Source organism: Pholcus phalangioides, unplaced genomic scaffold, assembly GCF_987345545.1.
Source record: "Pholcus phalangioides strain wild (caught in Gottingen) unplaced genomic scaffold, Ppha-v1.0 ptg000003l_1, whole genome shotgun sequence".
NCBI lineage: Eukaryota > Metazoa > Arthropoda > Arachnida > Araneae > Pholcidae > Pholcus > Pholcus phalangioides.
In genome coordinates this window covers 11994017-12015002 of record NW_028301596.1, presented here as the reverse complement: position 1 = coordinate 12015002, position 20986 = coordinate 11994017, and the positions used below count along the sequence as shown (strand labels likewise).

The 20986-nt window shown below is 39.3% G+C and overlaps 1 protein-coding gene across 1 annotated transcript in view; it reads left to right on the top strand.

Moving 5' to 3' along the window:
* LOC149088088 (uncharacterized) overlaps positions 1 to 20986 on the top strand; it is a 32533-nt gene that overhangs the window by 6718 nt on the left and 4829 nt on the right. Inside the window, exons 4-9 of the mRNA XM_089251527.1 lie at positions 922 to 1185; positions 2314 to 2490; positions 3909 to 4045; positions 8372 to 8720; positions 14632 to 14962; positions 20055 to 20251. Of these exons, the coding sequence (XP_089107653.1) occupies positions 922 to 1185; positions 2314 to 2490; positions 3909 to 4045; positions 8372 to 8720; positions 14632 to 14962; positions 20055 to 20251 (1455 nt within the window). The remainder of the gene's footprint in view (positions 1 to 921; positions 1186 to 2313; positions 2491 to 3908; positions 4046 to 8371; positions 8721 to 14631; positions 14963 to 20054; positions 20252 to 20986) is intronic.

Below are 20986 nucleotides of genomic sequence, written 5' to 3'. Positions count from 1 at the left end.
ATGCCCTCAGATGAACCGAACAAGTTCGGACGCGTTCACTCCATACAAATATCTTGATAATCACAGATGAACCGAACAAGTTCGAACGCGTTCACTCCATACAGATCTCTTGATAATCACAGATGAACCGAACAAGTTCGGACGCGTTCACTCCATACAAATATCTTGATAATCACAGATGAACCGAACAAGTTCGGACGCGTTCACTCCATACAAATATCTTGATAATCACAGATGAACCGAACAAGTTCGGACGCGTTCACTACATACATATCTCTTGATAACCACAGATGAACCGAACAAGTTCGGACGCGTTCACTCCTTACAAATTCCTTGATGCCCTCAGACTCCATACAAATCTCTTGATAATTACAGATGAACCGAACAAGTTCGGACGCTTTCACTCCTTACAAATTCCTTGATGCCCTCAGACTCCATACAAATCTCTTGATAATTACAGATGAACCGAACAAATTCGGACGCGTTCACTCCTTACAAATTCCTTGATGTCCTCAGATGAACCGAACAAGTTCGGACGCGTTCACTCCATACAAATCTCTTGATAATCACAGATGAACCGAACAAGTTCGGACGCGTTCACTCCTTACAAGTTCCTTGATGCCCTCAGATGAACCGAACAAGTTCGGGCGCGTTCACTCCTTACAAATTCCTTGATGCCCTCAGACTCCATACAAATCTCTTGATAATCACAGATGAACCGAACAAATTCGGACGCGTTCACTCCTTACAAATTCCTTGATGCCCTCAGATGAACCGAACAAGTTCGGACGCGTTCACTCCATACAAATCTCTTGATAATCACAGATGAACCGAACAAGTTCGGACGCGTTCACTCCTTACAAATTCCTTGATGTCCTCAGATGAAGCGAACAAAATTAGCATTTGTGTCTCTCTCCGCAGGACGTCGCTTGACCATGATATTTTTCGCGATGTTCATCGAAGGAATGGAAACAACGGGAGTCTCATTGTACCTGGTTCTCCTAAAGCTGGCGGAACACGAAGACGTCCAGCAGAAGCTACAGAAAGAAGCCGACGAAGTCATCGGTCAAGAGAGGTTGCCATCCTGGACCGATAAGCCTAAGATGCCTTACACGGATGCCGTTCTGCTCGAACTCTTCAGGGTAACTTGGCCGTTCACCATTAGTACCTACTACAACAATCACCGTGAGTATGCTCTGTCAAAAATATGACGCATTATCATATGTATACGTCATACATTAAACCAGGACTGAAGAAATCGCAAAACAAAAATCTAGGCGCCAGAAATTTGTTTTTACCAGAAGAGAAAAGGTCCAAATGTTTTTTTTTTTACTTTTTCAGGGCACAGTGATCCTCTTTCATGTAGGCAGACATGCTGCCATAAATTCCAAACATTTTGTGCTGCTCTCAGCTTGTGCAATTTAGTAACCACACAGAGAAAATCGTCGAGCTGGCGATATTGATTTGTGTGCCTATTCTCTCCTGCTTTGAAGTCGTTGTTTCACATGGGGGAAATACCTATCGGACTTTCCTGGGGAACTGCAGATAAACCATAAATTGGGTAAGGGAACCGTGGGTTTCAAAAGTTTGAGAGTCAGTGCATTAAATTATACATGCTAAACCCATGGCCCACGGGTCAAATATGCCCCTCGGAGTGGGCTATGTGGCCCACGACCTAATTTTCATAAAAATGAACTAAGCGGCACATTTACAGAGCACTTAAGTTACCCTTGGCACAGTTCCAGATCACTTAAGTTACCCTTGGCACAGTTCCAGATCACTTAAGTTACCCTTGGCACAGTTCCAGATCACTTAAGTTACCCTTGGCACAGTTCCAGATCACTTAAGTTACCCTTGGCACAGTTCCAGATCACTTAAGTTACCCTTGGCACAGTTCCAGATCACTTAAGTTACCCTTGGCACAGTTCCAGATCACTCAAGTGGTTCACGGAAAACACATTCCCAGATCACAATATTTTGTTTATCAAAGAAAATTCGGGGTTTAATGGCAACTTTTGATCCCTTTTAGCCCGTTAAATCTAGACTTAATTACACTGATTCACCGCTCAAAACAAATGCATTATTTATTTAGGTTTATTAAATTTATTTATTTAAATTTATTGAAATTTAGATGACGACTAACTCTTGTGACACAACTCTTTTGTGAATACCTAATAATGTTTTTTGTCACTATTTAATCAATTAAAATGGGGAAAAATCGCAATTACATAACTACATTTCCCCCATAATTTTTTTGGGCAGTGTATCTCGGTATTAATTCCTATTTGTGCCATTATTATTGCATTCTCGCAGGTGAAACAACCATTCGTGGCTACAGAATTCCAGAAAGAACGGATATAATCTTCAACATGTGGGAAATATCGAACAACCCCGAGACATTTCCAGAGCCATCAAAATTTGACCCAAACAGATTTTTAGGCCCGCAGGCTGTTAACTGGAAAGAAAAAGGCCCGATCCCGTTTGGGATAGGTAAGATTTCAGAGATTTTGGACCAATTTTCATCATCCAATTGGAATTCTTGAGAACGGGTTGAATAGAACAGTATAGGATAAGTTTGTATAATTCTCGGCGGGATTGAGTGTTTTGTGTGTGTATGTGTGTGGTACCCAATACGTAATATTTTCATGCTTGAAATTCGATAAGAATGGATTTGATATTTTAAAAGAGAAAACTAGTTGGAGAGGGGGGAAAAAAAGGCAGTGGAGGTGGATGTGAGGGCAGTGGCGTATTTTTATGGTTTTGCCACCTGTGGGATACACAAATTCTGTCGCCTTTCTCCTCTTCTATTCTAATTTTTTGAGCACTCGTTCTTCAAATTTACCTTCCTAGCCTACAGTCCACTTAGCGCCAACCCCTGCAAATACGTCTCTGTCTCCAAGTCTCACTCTTTTGGTCACACCCATGCTTGAACACTTTCTTGGTGTCATTTTTTTTATCACTCTCTGGTCATTCACTGATCTTTTTATGCGCTATCTAGGTCACTTCCATGAGGCCTCATTTACTAGGTTACTTTTTTGGTCTCTCTCATTCTCATACACTCTCTACGTCATGCTTTTGGTCGTTCATTGACCTGGTCGTACTATAAGTCCCTCTTTTTGATTATTCACATGCATGCACACTGTTTTTTTTTTTGTTGCTCACATGTTTGCACACTGGTTTTGTTGCTCATATGCGTGCGCACTGTTTTTGTTGCTTGCATACTTACACACTGTTTTGGTCACTCATATGCTTTCGCATGCTCTAGGTCCCTCTTTTCGTCACTCACATGCCTGCACTCTTTCTTGGTCACTTTTTGGTCGTTCATTGACTTCGCTCTCTAGGTCATTTTTTTATCACTCCTATGCTTATACACTTTTTTGGTCACTCCTATGCTACACATTCTCTAAGTCACGCTTTCGGTCACTCAGACATGTTCCCTCACTCTCAAGATCACTCTTTTGGTCACTTGCATACTTTCTTGGTCACTCACTGATCTAGTCCCTCGTCCCTAGGCAGTGGCGGATTTATGGTTTTGCCACCTGGTAACAACATACAAAACTATTGCTGGCCTTTCTCTCTCATTCTACTAATTTTCTTGCTCACTTATTCATCAAATTTGCCGTCCCTCCAAACTTGCTGCCCTGGGTATTGCCCGCTAAGCCTCCCCCCCCCCCCCATGTAAATAAGCTTCTGTGTGAGGACAAAAACGGGGCTAACGGTCACATGATCATTCAACAGTTAGCCTCTAAACGTAACAAAGTCAAAAAATGTTCGGTATAACCATTCACGGTCATTTTATGCATACGGTCACACCCTGTAGGGAGTTCTTAAACTTCTGATGAACATCTGTATAGACTGTATATATGTATATACATACTATATTAATATTCCTATATTATCTATTTTAGGGAAACGTTCCTGCCCTGGTGAAGCGATGGCACAAGTCGAGGTTTTCATCATACTCGTGGCTTTGATGCAGAATTTTACTCTTTATCCAGCAGAAAATGGCCAGGTGAAAGCGAAGCCAAGGGAGAAGAGCCTCATTTAACTGATTAAACATTTATCAGAGTACATATATCTGTGGTGTTTGGTCAGAACATGATATCTCCAAAAAATAGTTTTTTGATCTAGTAGTAAATCCTGCTAATTATAACTAATTAGAAGTGAGATAAATACACAAATGTGTGCGTACGGCTAAAATACATGCTGACGTATGATATTTTAATTTGCATTTGTGTGTATGCTTTATTTCGGATTTTTAAATAACAATGAAAATGTGACTTTGGATATATCATGTTCTAACTAAACACCACAGAATATGTCAAATGAATGTACATATATATGTGTGAAATGAAAAACACATTTCCTATCAGTAATTTTCATATTATGAAATTTTTTCAACCCAGCTCGAAATTTCGATATCAGACCAGATCAGACCAGAATAGAATTTGGAGCCGATTCCCATCCTTTTGGGGACGACTGTCAGCTTACGAACTGGCCAAGAAGGCCTATGAAGAGTGGAAAAAGAAGAGAAAAAAGAAGAAAGAAAAAAATTTCGATATCAGTCCTAAGGTAGCTAGTTGTAATAGTCGCAGAAAAGCTGCTCTCAAAACGGCCGAGTAAAATTTCTTTCAGTTGTCTTTTGTGAAAGATAGATGGCACTCAAACTCATATTTTGCAAATACAGTGATACCTCGGCTAACGAAGATAATTCGTTCCGGAATCACATCCGTTAGCCGAAAACTTCGTAAACCGAGGTGTTCATTAGCCGAGGTTGAACCACAGAGTAATAATACTATAGAGTGCGCGCGAGTGGTTACAATGTGAAGCAAAGATCCGGAGTCAGGTGACTCCGGTCGAAAGGCTGGTCAGGGAATCTCGCTGGCAATGCTTTCCTTATGGCTACTCGTATGACGATCTACACGCGCTGTCTTATTTTCGATTAGAATGGCCAACACTTGCGCAGCTTTCGGATGTTCTGAGCGGTTTAGGAAAGGGGGACCAGTATCCTTTCACAAGGGAATACTTTTTTGCTTATTCCTCTTCTTATAAATTAAAAATTGGAATATTAAATTGACGATGCAATGGATTTCTGACGTAATCTCAGTTTTTAACGACTCCATTTTGGATTTAATTCAATTAAAGTTCCAAGTTTTGGTAAAATTCAAATGTCATGAATCATTATTAAATGTTCTAATAGAATTTTTGGCAATAAATGATTGAAATTGTGAGTTTTATGAAGTTTTAACTGAAATGTACGTCTCCGCAAGATTTGGCGAGATTTGGCGAGCTAGTGAGTTCATTCGAGTTTCGCTCAACTTGGAAGAAAATATGCTTTTCAGAAGGAGAAATTTATGAAAAATATTCTATTTAAATAGAATGTGAGGAAAACTCCCCCCCCCCCCCCTAGACAATTGCAGTTTTTCATAAAAATGCATAACAACCTCTAAAAATAATAGTATTTTTACCCCTCTTCACACCTGAGATAAAACTATTACAGAAAAGAAATTTTTTTATTCATTAATTTATGTTTGTTGTATGTGAAATTGCCGCTTCAAACAAGAAAATTAATTATTCAATTGATTTTTTGAGTCAATATCTGTACTAAGACCTGAAGTCATATATTGTGTACCTCAGATGTTATCTTGAAAAAGAATCATTCTAAAAACGATTTAATACCTTAAATTAAGATTAACATATGCATACTTTTGGAGCGAAGAGATTACATATGTCACATATATATATATATATATGTGACATGTGTAAATATTATATTATATATATGAAATATTATATCCTGAAATATTATATATATATATATATATATATATATACACACTTTAAATTATTACATATATACTCTACATGGAATTTTAATTCTTATAATTTAGAGAAATTGATGATGAGATTCTGTAATTTTCTTGAGTAAAATCTATTTTAATCCTGAAATATTATGTAAGTGTTTACAGTTTTGTGTGATGAGGTTATAAAAGGTTTTTCAGGAATGTTAGAAATGAAACTTTTTCTTATTGTTTGAATATTATTTCATGACTGAATATGGTATGAGTGTGAATGTGTTACATTACATAACATAATATGATGCATTATAATTAATTATACATTAATTATGAGTATATAGAGTAATTGTAATGTTCTGGAAAGATATATTTTTGTTTTAATAACCCCTAGTATAAATAAATTTTCGAAATTAAAAGCGACAAAGTGAATGAAGAGAATATTTAAAAATATAAATGAATTAGGCTTTACAACATATACGTTGTTCCGTTTTATAGAATTTATTTTTTCAAATCTGATATTCCCTAAATATTTCACATAAAAATGAGTGAAATTCATTGAAAAAATGAAGGAAAGTTTTCATCAACTTGATCGAATTGAGTCAAATTTCGTTACAGCAACATCCTAGCTTCTGCGAAAACGCGCCAAATGTAATAGCGCAGAACCTGTTCTTTCCCCGACAATACTGCTCATCTTTTCTTCACGTTCGACAAGTTTTATGAATAGCGTGCGCGGTCTATTTATATCTTAAGTCTATGGGTTGAACTTATCTATGACAAACACTGTGTGAGATACGGAATCAAAAAAAAAATTTGTCCCTTCATTGATTAATGTTTTTTTATGTGTGTGTGTGTGTGTACGCACACCTTTATGAAATGGAAACCTGTCTAAAATGGAATATTGCTTCAGTGTTTTGACGTTCCGTTTTGTATAGGTTTCATTGTATATGATACAATCGCAAATAAAGGTGTAATACAAACAGAGGATCTGTTTAAAAAAAAAGAAAGAACCATTTTTTTCTTTCATTGTTCCCAGAAATTTTAAATAATTCTGAATAATTTCTTCTGAAATAATAATAATTAAATAATTAAATAATTTCTTCCATTAATCCTGAAATCGTTTCCTTCATTAATTCTAGAATTACTTGTTTCATTTGATTTGAATTTTTGTTTCGGAAATTATTTCAATAATTTCGGTGGCGGTTCCGCCGCCTGCGGGCGTCTCTAAATCATTCTTTTGGTCACACTCCCATGCTCACACACTCTCTGAGCCACTCATTTAGTCAATCACATTTTAGTTATTTAGTCACGTGTTTTGCCCACTCAAGTGCTTGCAATTTCTCTAGGGTCACTCTTTTTGTAACTCACATAGTCCCTTACTGTTTCGGCCGCAGGCCCATCTTAAGAGTATCGAGGTGCCCTGGACAAAGTGGCATTTTTGAGGCCCTACCCGGCTAGAAATGCTTGTCCGTACAATTTACACGCTTACTCTCAAAAATTTTAACCGGATCTCATTTTTAGGAGGTCCACGTGCGATGCCCGGGCAGGCCCTTGCGTTAAAACGGCACTGCTCGGCAGGAAGCGGATTTATTTAGGGCTACACATATCTTACCGCCTTTCTCCCATTCCACTAATTTTCTCGGCCACTCATTCCTCAAATCTACCGTTCCTCTGAACTTGCCGCCACTGCTCATAGTCTTCCATCTTAGGGTACGAACATAGTGAATACGAGTTTCCGATTCTGCAAGTCGGCGCCGTTGCTAATTGAAAAAAAAAATCTGGATCTAGGGGTTTTTAACCTATCCGTAACGGTGCCGACTCTCAGAATCGGAAACCAGCATTCACTATGTTCGTACCCCCTTAGGGTGTGAACATAGCGCGTCCGTATTTCAGATTCTGGAAACTCAAGTCGTCTCCGACTGGTTAAAAACCAGAATTTCAACTTTTTTTTTAACTTGAAATTCAGGTTTTTAACCAATCGGAGACGACGCGGGTTTCGAAAATCTGAAATACGTACGTAAAATGTTCACACCCTTAGACTGGCAAAATCAGTTTTCTGTCCACAGTGCCGTCTAATCCTTAAAAGAAAGGCTGTACAGGGATTTGACGTCACACGTCTTACAAATATGGCGAATGAGCCAGTCTTGAGCTGCCAAGAGAGAGAGAGAGAGCGCTAGTTTTTTTTTTCTAGTCAAAACTAGTCTTAATGTATCCTTGATGGCGTCAAATATATCAAGGACAACGCACAAAAGAGACCATGACGATTTAATAAATTGCCAAAACGCAATTGGAAAAATTATCACAATAAAATACGCTGTTAAAATCGAAGTAAATATTGAGTTGCAGGGTGTAAGATTCACGCTGCTTATTATTAAACACACATCTGCGCAATATTGACCTTGGCAATCGTCGGGCCGCCTTATCAACGTCGAAGTTCGCCGACAGTGCCAATCAACACCGACGAGATCAACTCAATGGACTGAAGGACGAAAGTAAAATAGAAAGAATTCATAAAAGTTAACCAACATCCCGGCACACGAAAATAGAGTCGGCTCAGTAAATATCTGCTCGTCTAGAGCTGCGTAAAAATGGAAGCGTTAGTGGAATGGTTGCCATGGGTGTCCGTTGCCGTGATCGTCATCCTAATCATAGAAGTATGGTCGAAAAATTACAATGTCCCACCGGGTCCGTGGGGATGGCCATTAATCGGTTGTTACTTCAACATTAAAAAATTGCATTACCTTACTTTTATGGAGTTCTACAAAAAGTACGGTGAAATTTTCAGCTTCAGGAGCATGGGCGGCACCAGGTTCATCGTGTTGAATGGAATGGACGTCATCAAGGAAGTGCTCGTGACAAGGGCCGATGAATTCATCGGAAGACCGCCGCAAATGAATTTCTTAGAATGGGAAGACGATGGATATGGTAAGTAAAACGGTTTATGTTACGCTCCAGTTTTTTGACAATTTAATCGGGACCGTATATAACTAGGATTTTTTCAGCAAAAAACATTAAAATTCGATAATTTTACAACGGAATTCTTTGTTTCCACCTAAAACTGCCTATCCTTAATTTTTGCCGCCCGTGGAAGTTGCCCCATTTTCTTCATTTGCTGATTTATTTAATCTCACAACGGAAGACATTAAGACATTAAATACAGTGCACGCCGCTGATGTGGTTTCTGAGATAACACTAACCAGAACCACCCTTAGAGGTGTGCGACGGGCCCCGCGTTTTTAGAAGCCCGCACTTACAGTAATAATAATTCCTTTCATAAATTCTATAATTTTCTGAACTCTCAATATTTTTTTAATTCTGAAATTTTAACAGTTTCTGGAATTATTTCTTTCATTCATTCTGAATTTTCGTGGGTCCTGGAATTATTTCTCGCATTTATTCCGAATTTTAACAGATGATGGAATTTATTTCCTGTGCATTTATTGATTTTTAATGGATGATGAAATTATTTCCTGCATTTATTCTACTCGTCATGATTTTTCCGATTCTCCCGTCCCACAGGATATATAAAACTCGGGATTAAGGGGGCCCCGAAATTATCAAGACACAACTGGCAACGCTCCCGCTAATATTTTTGCACCAGGCCCCGCGTCTGGTAAGGTCAGTCCTAACAATAACCGATTGATAACTATATCCGAAAGAAATCCAAATGCGGATAAGATAACCACACATCTTGTTTGATCGAACGGGACAGCTATGGTTTTCTTCTTCACATAACTGATTGCAAAATGTTCAATCATGACGTTTTCTTTTTTCATATTGTTCTAAACCAAGATATTTTTTAACAACGATAATAGTTTTGCGTTTGTTATCATTATTATTCAGCCATTATAAAGAGTTTTAATAAAACTATCTAACTCTAAAATGCGTTTTACGAATTATGATAATGTTTTTCAAATGTACATTCCATAAATCCTTTGAGAAAGGCTTTTGGGGCCGAGTGACTGTGAATCTGGTCAACTGTAAGAAATTGACCAAGAACTGAAGAAAGGGGCTTATTTTTTTTAAATTGCAGTTTGTCTTCACTATACGTAGGCCAGCGTTTCTCAACCTATGGTCCGCGACGATGGTACAGGAGGTCCGCAGGCAGACTTGATTATTTGAATTCTAACGAAATGAAAAATATTTTTATTGATATTTATAATATTCTTATGGGTTCAAATAGAAATTAGAGCTTCATACTTAGGGTAACTATATCTATTAGAATAGAAGAAAATACTGGAAATCGCAATATCATATATGAAGTCAATCAAAAAATTCAATTTATGACAAATTTGCTAAAATTTCTGAAGAGTCGGGTGTTAAAAGACTGCAGAAAAATCCCTTTTTTAAAATAAAAAAAATTAGTTGCACATGTAGCCACCAGAGGGCATTTTATTAAGAAATGGCACATTTGTTAATGTGATCCCTTCTCGACGATCCCTTGGAAAGTTTTCCGTTAGTTTCAAAATATGCATGAAAGAAAAGAAAATTGATATGATAAACCGAAGTCCTGATAACTGTAACGAATTTTTTCCGATGTTATGATATTGGTCCGTTTGGTTCTTTCGAAAGTGATAAAAGTACATCATTATCCGTGATTCTGATAAGCGGCGTGTGCTGTAGTAACAATATTTTACGAAATAACTAGTCTTATTTTACTTATTTAATCGTATATATATGTTACGGTGCACGTGATTCATCCTATTATACATAATAATCGGTTATTATGCATAATCACTGAGCATTTTGGTAAGTTTTGTAAATTTCCATAAATTCATTACTTATACCGGTGATTATGCATAGTACCCAAGCGTCGTTGGTAAATTTAATAAATACCAAAAGAGTTTACCGGCGATTATGCATAGTTCCCCAAGCGTAGAGTCGTTGGTAAACATGATGAATCGTACTATGTGGTATACCGGGGTTGCGAAGTTCTCACTATTCAAGGGCAACATAATAGTCAGCTGCAGCTTCCCGGGCAGCAATAGGGACAACACTCCGGTGTATAAGTCGCATCAGAAAAATGGCCCAGAAAACTCGCAGATTTGTGTCCGCCATAAGCAATATGGTGAAAAGTGGGCAATTTAGCCTTTAAAATTTTATCTCGGGCTCCATTTCCTCATAATATGATATGCATATCGTTTGTATATCTGGTTCCCAGCTTGCAGATGCAATGCATCAAAAATTACTCAATTTCTTTTCTAATTATTTGTTTGTAATCAATAATTGTAATAATAATAAATTGTAAATAAATTAATCCATTCAATAGTTCGAATGAACATTCATCAAGTCATCTGTAGTTTGAATCTTTTAAAGACAAAATATTTTTTTCTACATTTTCTGCAATTGTTTTTATCCGTAACTCCTGATTTGGCAACCAATTGGGCCACACAGGGATCGAATAGACGCTCAAGTAGACTTGGAAAGGAGTTTTATTACTGGGATGGAAAGCGTGCCAAAAGCCAGTCGTGTGGATAATATACACTATACGGAATGGGTTTACCCTTGATGGTACCGAGATAAAATAGACTAGCTTCACATGGACCTACCTGTAGATGTGAAAAGATGATCACACGCATCATTACCTGCTGCTTCTGTATGCTCATGAGATTACATGGAACCAGATTTGGATACATGCATTCTTATTACTTATTACTTTCTTTAAACAGAATGGGCGCGGTAGCCCGGTCGATAAGATGCTCGTCTAAAGTACCAAAGGATGTTTAGAGGTGTCGCGAGTTCGATACCCGGTTCGTCCTTGTCAGAAAACTTTCCTGACACAGGGGTACAACAAAAAACGGCGACTTGACCGCAGCAAAAATTGCTACCGCAGGGAGTCCCCCATCTAGGGGATTAGCGCACCAACCTCTCGATGAGTATGAAAAACAAGCCTGCCGTTCGGAATCGGCAATAGATTGTAGGTCCCCGTCTAATTAGCCCTCGTGTGCAGAAAATGACCGTGGTGCGACAAAAATGATCAAATTTAAACAGAATATCGGTGCTTTGGTTTGAGAAAGTGCTAGTCTTCTTCAACGCGGAATGTCACCAACGTTGGCTATGTCGAAATTTAGAGATTACTACTTCTCTGTTTTCGACACAAAATAAATTATCGTGTCTGGGTGTGGAACTCTATTGTTTAAGGTGACAAGGGACGTTCAAAATGACAATTTCTAATTGCTGTGTATCTCTTGCTAAAAATGCTTTAATGACATTTCAGTATCAATATAATAACAATTTCAGGTCTCTTGGTTTAAAAAATATATTTCAACAAGCTTGGCGCCTTATTTAGGCACGAAAAGGTGCCAAACTGGAATGGTCATATTTTGGTGATATTTTTATCCTTTGCGTGTCAAATTTCACTGAAAAGCATCAATTTTTTTTTATTTTGTTCTATAGGCATATATCAACGACTGGTAGTAATGCATTTTGTATTATGAGAAACCATTAATGAATAAAAAAATATAAACTTGTTGTTTTGTGGCATAAATTTGCAAATTTTTCATCATTTTCAACTCCTTTTCCCAAAATTATCATGGAAATAAAATCGTACAGTAAAATGGATGATACAAATTATTGATATATGTCTACAGAGCAAACGACAAAAAGATTGATGCCTTCCAGTGAAATTCGAAACGCAGGGAACAAAAAATCACTTAATAATGACTCCAGTTTGGCTCCTTTTAGTGTCTAAATAAGGAGCCACAAGCTTGTTGAAATACATATTTTTTAAACTAAGAGACCTGAAATTGTTATATTGATACTGAAATGTCATTATATAAAGCATTTTTAGCAAAAAACTTACTGTAATAAGCAATTTTCATTTCAACGTCCTTTGTCCCTTAATGACAGAATGTGTACCCGATCATCCCATATGACACATTTTTGCTCTGGAAGTACTGGGTTCTGTATAGCCTGTATATAGTTGTAGTTTGTTTGTAGCCTGTATATATATTGTAGTACGGTTGTAGTTTGGAGGTGTCATTGTGAGTTGGCATCTACTTCGAAAAAGTTTCGTCACTGTGAGCAGAACACCAGATATGCATTCAGCTAAAAATACAGCGACAACATGCAAAACGAGGTTGCGGAAAGAAATGACGTAAAAATAGCAATACGTGTGTACGGAAAAGCAATGTGATGAGAACATAGCTAATTACTACCGTCAACAGAAATAATGAATGCAAATAGTCTATTAATCAGGTCTGCTGTGTTAAGAATGATGAGAAAAACAATTTAATACGCAGTAATTTTGCTTATTGTTAGTCGCGAGCCGCAAACAATCATATACTATACGTAATAATTCCCGCATGTATTGTATCATTATATAGGGGTACGATCGAAAAACTTGTTATTGTATCGGGGTTTGACTATATTCATCATTGGCCGCTGTGGTGGTCGAGTGGTTATAGTGCCGGACTCGTGATGCGAGGATCCGGGTTCGAACCCCACAGTGGTGGTCGGCTGAAGTTGGTTTTCTGTGGTTCCCAACTTCAAGGCGCAAATGCGAGCCGATCTCCCCGTTAAAAAAGTCTCGCCACAGAGAGCAACAGTCCTACAACGGTAAATCATTCAACCATAACACTTCACTCATAGTTAGTAAAAAACTGGGGGCAGATGACAGCACTACACATAACAAGCATTACACAGAAACAAACTTTACGTCAGGTTGCACTACACGTACACGCACATTCCCGCATGTATTCGTTGGGGGGTTCCGCGGGGGAGGGGGTGCATATGTGGTGTAGCAGTAGTAGGTAGGGCTCGGGGATCCACGATGTCTTAAGTCAGCCACCTCGTTGGGCAATTTGCCTGTTGTGGCGTTGTATTTGTATTTGTATCACACACAGACTCACATGGAATTCTTTTTCATATTTATTAAATTCACCAATTACACAAGGGTATTATGCATAATCACCGGTAAAAGTGATAATGTTTCAGTATTTATCAAACTTACCAAGACGATTGGTAAGTATGCATAATAGATTTATGATTTACTGTTACATATATACAGGGTGGGAAGAATTCCTTAGGAACTTTCAAAATGAATAAAACCCGGAAAAATAACCGGAAGGGGCCATTCAAGTATTACGTAAACAGATTTTCAGCCATTTTTGACCAACCCCTTGTCAGCAAAAGTCAGTAAAACACTGACCCCCCCCCCCCCCCGCGCTGCGTCAGCAGCTTAGAATATTTCATATCTTCAAAAAGGGGTGCTTCATGACGTAAGCAACCTTCAAACCCCCCCTCCCCCTTTGTCATCAAAAATTAGCAAATCCGAACTCCCCCCTCTCCTCGATGCTGACGTAATACTTGAATGACCCCAAATAAAAAACGGTTTGCAGGGTTAGCATCACCAGGTCACGGGAATTTTTGTAAGACAGAAAAAAAAACCTCAAAAAATAGTCGATAAGTGGCACTGGTACGAGCGACTTCGGTGGAAATATGCAAATGAGACGGTTATAAGAACTTGCGCTCCTAATCCACAACCAGTTCACCATTGTAAACCGTGTGTGTGGACCTGCTGCACTCCGCCATTGCTGGATTTGTGACTCGCCTGCAATGTGTTATTCCCTGTGGTGGTGGTGGCCAAGTGGAACACATACTGCTGTAATAAACGATTTGGAGACATTCTGTTCGTTATCTTTTCTTTGACTTGTGTACATCAGCGCCACCTGTCGACTATTTTTTAGTTTTTTTTTCCTGTCTTAAAAAAATTCCAGTGACTTAAAGATGCCAACCCTGCAAACCGTTTTTTTTTCGGTTATTTTTCCGGTTTTTATGAATTTTTAAAGTTTTTCCGGACTTTTTGCTCACCCTGCATATACATATTGGATTACAGGCATCGTCCAAGAAGAAGGCAAAGCTTGGAAAGAGCAACGTCGGTTCTTCATCGCGACGGCGAAATTTTACGGATTCGGGAAGTTGGAACTGGAAGGTTTCATACACGAGCGGATCCAAGAAATGATCGTGGGACTCAAGAAACTCGGGACGAAACCCGTCCATGTCCACCGTTATCTGTCTTACGTGACCGGCAATGTTATATCGAAGATACTCTGCAGCAAGCGTTTCTCGATGGACGATTCCAAGTTCCACGAAATGAATGAGAGAATCCTGGAGTTGGCCTTTTTCTTTTCCGATCGCAGGATGTTGCTGGTTGGCTGGATATTCAGGTATGTACACCATATGGCCAAAAGTCTAAGGGTTAACATCCCCTTTCCCTTACAGAGATTTTTTTCCCTTAACCCTTTAAGAGGTTTTTGAAATTTTCCTGATCCGCATTATAACGGTTTACGGAAAATGAACCTCAAGAAACTCACCGACAACAATTCCTCCCGCCATGCAATTCACCGCTAGGAAGATTCACCGGCAACAATTCGTTATAGGAGTCAGTGAGCTAATAAGTGAGCGAGGAATGGCCGAGTGAGTGAGTCAGCAAACGATGCAGTAGTTAGTTAGTGAATAACAGAGTGGTTAGTGCTGATGAGTGATCAAACTACTGAGTGAATGAACGAGTAACAGACTGAGTGACCATAGATACAGTAAGTGACCTAGTGAGTGAGTGCGTAACCTACTGGGTGAGCGACCCAGTGGTTGACTGTAAGACCTAGTGAGAAAGTGCGTGACCTGGTGATTGGGTGCGTGTGACAGAGTGAGCGACGAAGTTAATGAGTAATCGAGTGAGCGTTAGCGACCTACTAAGTTAGTGAGCGAGTGACAGAGTGAGCGATCAGGTGATTGAATGTATAATAAAGTGAGCAACATAGCGAGTTGATGATAGGAAGAGTGGCCGAGTGAGTGAATGACAAAGTGAGTAAGTGAGTGACCTAGGACAATACCATCTATAGCAAAAGGCCTCCGCACGAAGCTCGCGAGGTCACTAAAGGAGTTATTTCAACTGTAGGCATTGGATATAGTAGGCCGACGCATGCGATATCTCTACTTCACAGATTGAGCGACCATGTGATTGAGTATATAACAGAGTGAGAAACCTAGTGAAATGATGTGAAATGATGATAGAATGAGTGGCCTAGTGAGTGAATGAGCGACCTAGGGATTTGGTGAGTGACCTAGTGAGTGACAGAGAGAGCGACCAAGTGAATGAGTGATAGAACGATCTACCTTGTGATTGATTGAGTGGCCTGGTGAATTAGCGAGAGCGAGCTAGACAAGCCGGTTTCACCCATTCATTCATTCACTCGACCATGTATTCACGCGTTCATTCATTCACGCGTTCATTCACTCACTCAGTAGCTCATTCACCCACTTATTCATTCACTCACTCAGTAGCTCATCCACCCACTTATTCATTCACTCACTCAGTAGCTCATCCACCCACTTATTCATTCACCCACCTTTTCACTTGCTTACTCAATCATTCATTCACTCATGTCGAACTGATATCGGTGAATTTTCCGACAGGAAATTGCTGGTGGTGAATTTTCCGGACACGTATTATAAGTGCCCATTGGAAATCACTAAACTTTCTAGAAATTGCCACCTATTTTCAAGAACAACCCCCCCCCCACCCGATTGGAGCTGATAAATGGCACCCCCCTCCCCAATAAGAAAACAGACTCCGCCCATCACTTTTATTTCCCTTACTATGATACAAAGACACCTGCCAGGAAGTGTTAGGCTTTCTAGGAAGAAGAAACGTTGGTGTTATATTACAATAAAACCGCTCTTAACGGATAACCCCCTCAGATGCAGTCACCCCCCCTCTTTTACGGCCAAATAACAATTTCCCCTTGTATAATAAAAGTATATCTACATTTCTTATGACAGGGAAAAAAAATTAGATCGAATAGTGGAATCAAAACCTGTCCCAAAATAATAAAGCCATAATGATAAAACTCATGTTCAGTTATATTTTCAACGTCCAATGAATTTTCCATTGTTGTCTATAATGCTAAACATTCGTCTAGACATCGATGCAACAAGTTTTTGGCAATGCTGCAGAGGAATATCTTTCCCACACTTTTTGAAGATCGCCCTTTCAAGTTCTGAAACACTGCTTGCCATGCTCATACACTTTACGTGACACTGTAGCCCACACGTTGTCCATCGGATTGAGGCCCGGAAAACATGCGGGCCAGTCCACCACTGGAATCCCATTCGTAAGAAACCCTTCCCAGGTCGAATTTGCATTGTGAGGAAAGAGTGGGTGCATTGTCCTGTTGAAATCGAGCTGTGGAGCCACTTTGAGATTCAAAAAATTGAATTAAATACTGATTCAACAGTTCCTGATATGTCTGAGCATTCAGCAGGGCCGTCTTAAGAGCATCATGGGCCCCCGGGCCAAGTGGTTTTTCTGAAGTCCTATCAGGTACATTCTAGAAAATTTCAACCAGATCTCATTTTTGTGAGGCCCCCTCTTCTCTTGAGGCCCCCCCGGGCCGTGCCCTGGCGGGCCCATGCGTTAAGACGGCACTGGTATTCAGACGTTCAGATATAACAGAGCTAACTGCACTTTTCCACTAGCATCGAACGCGCCCCGGACGATTACAACTCCGCCTTCTCATTGACGCTTAATGTAACTTAGTTCTTCCTTTCTGATATCATGCCAATAATATTTCCAGCCATCTGGACCGTCCAAATTGAACTTTTTTTTTTTCATCACTCCAAATGACGTTATGCCACTTGGAAGTCCATGACATATTGATATTTCGCCCAACGAAGTCTTTCCTGTTTATGATGCTCACTAAGTTTCGGAGGAGTAAGCATTTTGCGATGGCAGACGTGTTTACTTCGATGAACTGAAAATTTAGATGCATTCAAGTCAGGGAAAGATTCTATTTTTCTTAAATTTACGGAAGAGTTACTTTGCGTAGAATCACACTTTCCTGGCGTTTCGTCAACACGGGACCAGTCTTTCTGGTGCCTCATACAGTCCCTTTAATTTCAAATAATTAGAAACTACTGCTCGAGATAGAAAAATTAACTTTGCAATCGCTCGGAATGGCAGCTTATTCCAATGCAATTCATTAATTCGATTTTAAATTTAGTTTAATTCAATTAATTCAAACTTAAATTTAATTCATAATTTAGACCCATTATGAAGAAAAGCACAAAAATAAATTCGAGACAGAAAACTACTCAGTTGTCGATACAATATAAAACTGTTTTTTTTTTCTTCCTCTCCAGTCTAGCAGCGAAAACTCACTGCGCAAACGCGGTGAAATTTGCATGACGACGCGATAAGCCTCTAGGTGGCTCTATCATATCATTTTGGGACACTTTCTTTGAGAGGGAATATATATTCGGTAAATTTATGTATATATATATATAATCCTTTGAAATTTCAACAAAATTTTTTCCTCAAAAAGATTTAATAAAAACTAGGTATGGGTGTTATAATAGCAGCTCTTATCAGGATAAACTTATATTTACTTAGAGCCACCTGTATTTTTTGGTTTTTCCTATCATTTTGGAACACACTTTATTTATACTGAGCGTATACTTCTTTCCTGTGCTGAAAGGAAGAGGAAAAATGCAGTTTCGCTCTCTTTCTCTCTCCTTCTGTTATCTATTATCTAACTTTGAGCAAAAGCTGATTCCATCCACTGGCAGTTGAACGAGTGGTGTGATGATGGGGGGGGGGGGGGGGGGAAATGGAAAATATTTTTGACTGTAAAAACAACTTCAATGCCTATTTGAGCTCGCCGATGCCGAAATAAAAGCGTTTGGAGAACCCGAGATATTTCGGAATGACTGAAATAAAACAGATCAAGTTTGACGAGATCTCTCTCTCTCTGATATCCGTCTATACCCTATTCACAGCTGAATATATCTGTCTCCGCTCCATTCGCAGCTGAATATATCTGTCTTACCTTCATTCGCAGCTGAATATATGTCTTAGCTCCCTTCACAGCTGAAGATAACTGCCTTCGCTCATGCGCCGCTGTGGTGGTCGAGTGGTTATAGTGACAGACTCGTGATGCGAGGATCCGGGTTCGAACCCCACAGTGGTGGTCGGCTGAAGTTAGTTTTCTGTGGTTCCCAACTTCAAGGCGCGAATGCGAGCCGATCTCCCCGTTAAAAAGTCTCGCCACAGAGAGCAACAGGCCTACAACGTTACAAATATTCAATCATTACACTTCACTCACAATTTAAAGTATAGATGGCAGCACTGAAATATCATACACAACACTAGCTACACACTCAGACTGTTAGGTGCACTCACTTTGTTCCAGACTCAGCCACAAAGCTGGGCTGGAAGAGATCTCGGCAACGGGATAAGTCCGGTGGCAGAGACCCTGGCGTCCATTCATTCATTGCCTTCGCTCATGCGCGGATCCAGTGGAGGGGAGGAAGAATAGTAACACGATTGCTCTTCCCAAGAGTCGAAAAATATGGGAAAATTTGTCTGTCCCGTGAAATGATTAAAAGAACTTGAACGATTCGCCCCTCTCGACACATTTTCCTGGATCCACGCGCCTGTTTCTGGGGTACTCGAGATCGACTTAAGTTTCCCCGTTCGAAGAGATCCTTTTACAGTTTAGCTTAATGTTGTCAGTGACTCCGCGTCAACATAACAACATAAATACATAACTCGACAGCATAAATACGTTAGGGCTACACCTACACTCAGAACACACATTCCGACATGTGCCGATCCGTTAGACATTCCGTAGAGGAATGTATACAAGGCGCATGTACGGATAAGTAGTGGTAGTGACTCCTTGTTCAAGAGACTCAAATTGTCAATTGAAGAAGATGGCCAAGTTGAAGTGACCTGTGGAATGGATAGTCAGCGAACGTAACTGTTTCTCATCAAGGAGTCCTCCCTGCGAACGAGTTATCTCAAGCTTATGTATGAGCACACTAATATCACCAATATTGCAACAGTGGCCGAATAACTCATAAATGCTATATTCTGTTTCTAAATTATATTGCTAAATGCTATATTCCATTGCTAAATGCTATATTCTATTGCTAAATGCTATATTCTATTGCTAAATGATATTTCCCATTGCTAAATGATATATTCTATTGCTAAATGTTATTTTCCATTGCTAAATGTTATTTTCCATTGCTAAATGCTATTTTCCATTGCTGAATTCTACCTACTAAATGCTATTTTTTAAATTTCTTTCATTCCCAAAAACTTCGACTTAAAGGAAAACTTTAACACGAAAATACGGAAAAAAGTTCTGGGGCTGAGTGAAAACTTCGACATAAACAGATATTCGAGCTATCGGAGTTCGAGTTATCGCGAATTGACTGTGTATGTGCTATATGTTGTTTTATTATTTCGTGAAGGCTGGTCATGAAAATTACGCCAATTGGATGGAGCATGAACAAAACTAAAAATAGGCTCGAGAAGATGACGGACGCGATCGTAGATGAACACGTCCGAACAATTGACGTCCGACATCCCAGAGACTTCATCGACAGCTACTTGATCAACATGAAGAACCTCGAGGAAAAAGGAGAACTTAAAGGCACTTCATACGACAGTGAGTAAGCAATATTTTGATATCCTTTATCGCACACATAATCAACCGTTGGCCAAATGTGGCCCTCGGAGTCATCTGATGTGGCACGCGATCTCAAACATAATTTTGCAAAAATGAACTTATTGGCACATTTCGAGACTGCTTAAGCAACCCGTGGCGCATTTTTAGATCACTTAACTGTCGCGTGGACATTTACAGACCCATTGAAATGCGACATCACTAAAGTGATCAGTAGCATATTTCCAGATAATTTAACTTACTCGCGGCATATTTATAGATCCCACGGCACAGTTCCAGAACACTTAAACGACGGGCGGAACTGCCTCACGATCACTCAAGTGTGGTTGTGGTATACTAACAGATCACTTAAGTGGCACGCGGCATATTTACACATAATGACCTACAACATAGTTATAGATTCCTCAAGTGTCACATAAATGTCTTACAACACAGTTATAGATTCCTCAAGTGTCACATAAATGACTTACAACACAGTTATAGATTCCTCAAGTGTCACATAAATGACTTACAACACAGTTATAGATTCCTCAAGTGTCACATAAATGACTTACAACACAGTTATAGATTCCTCAAGTGTCGAACAGCACATTCCCAGATCATTCGAGTGACCCACGGCATATTAACAGATTGACTTGAGTGACCCGCGGCACAGTTCAAGATCACTGAAGTGACTTAAGGCATATATAATGAACACTTAAATGGCCTGTTTCATAT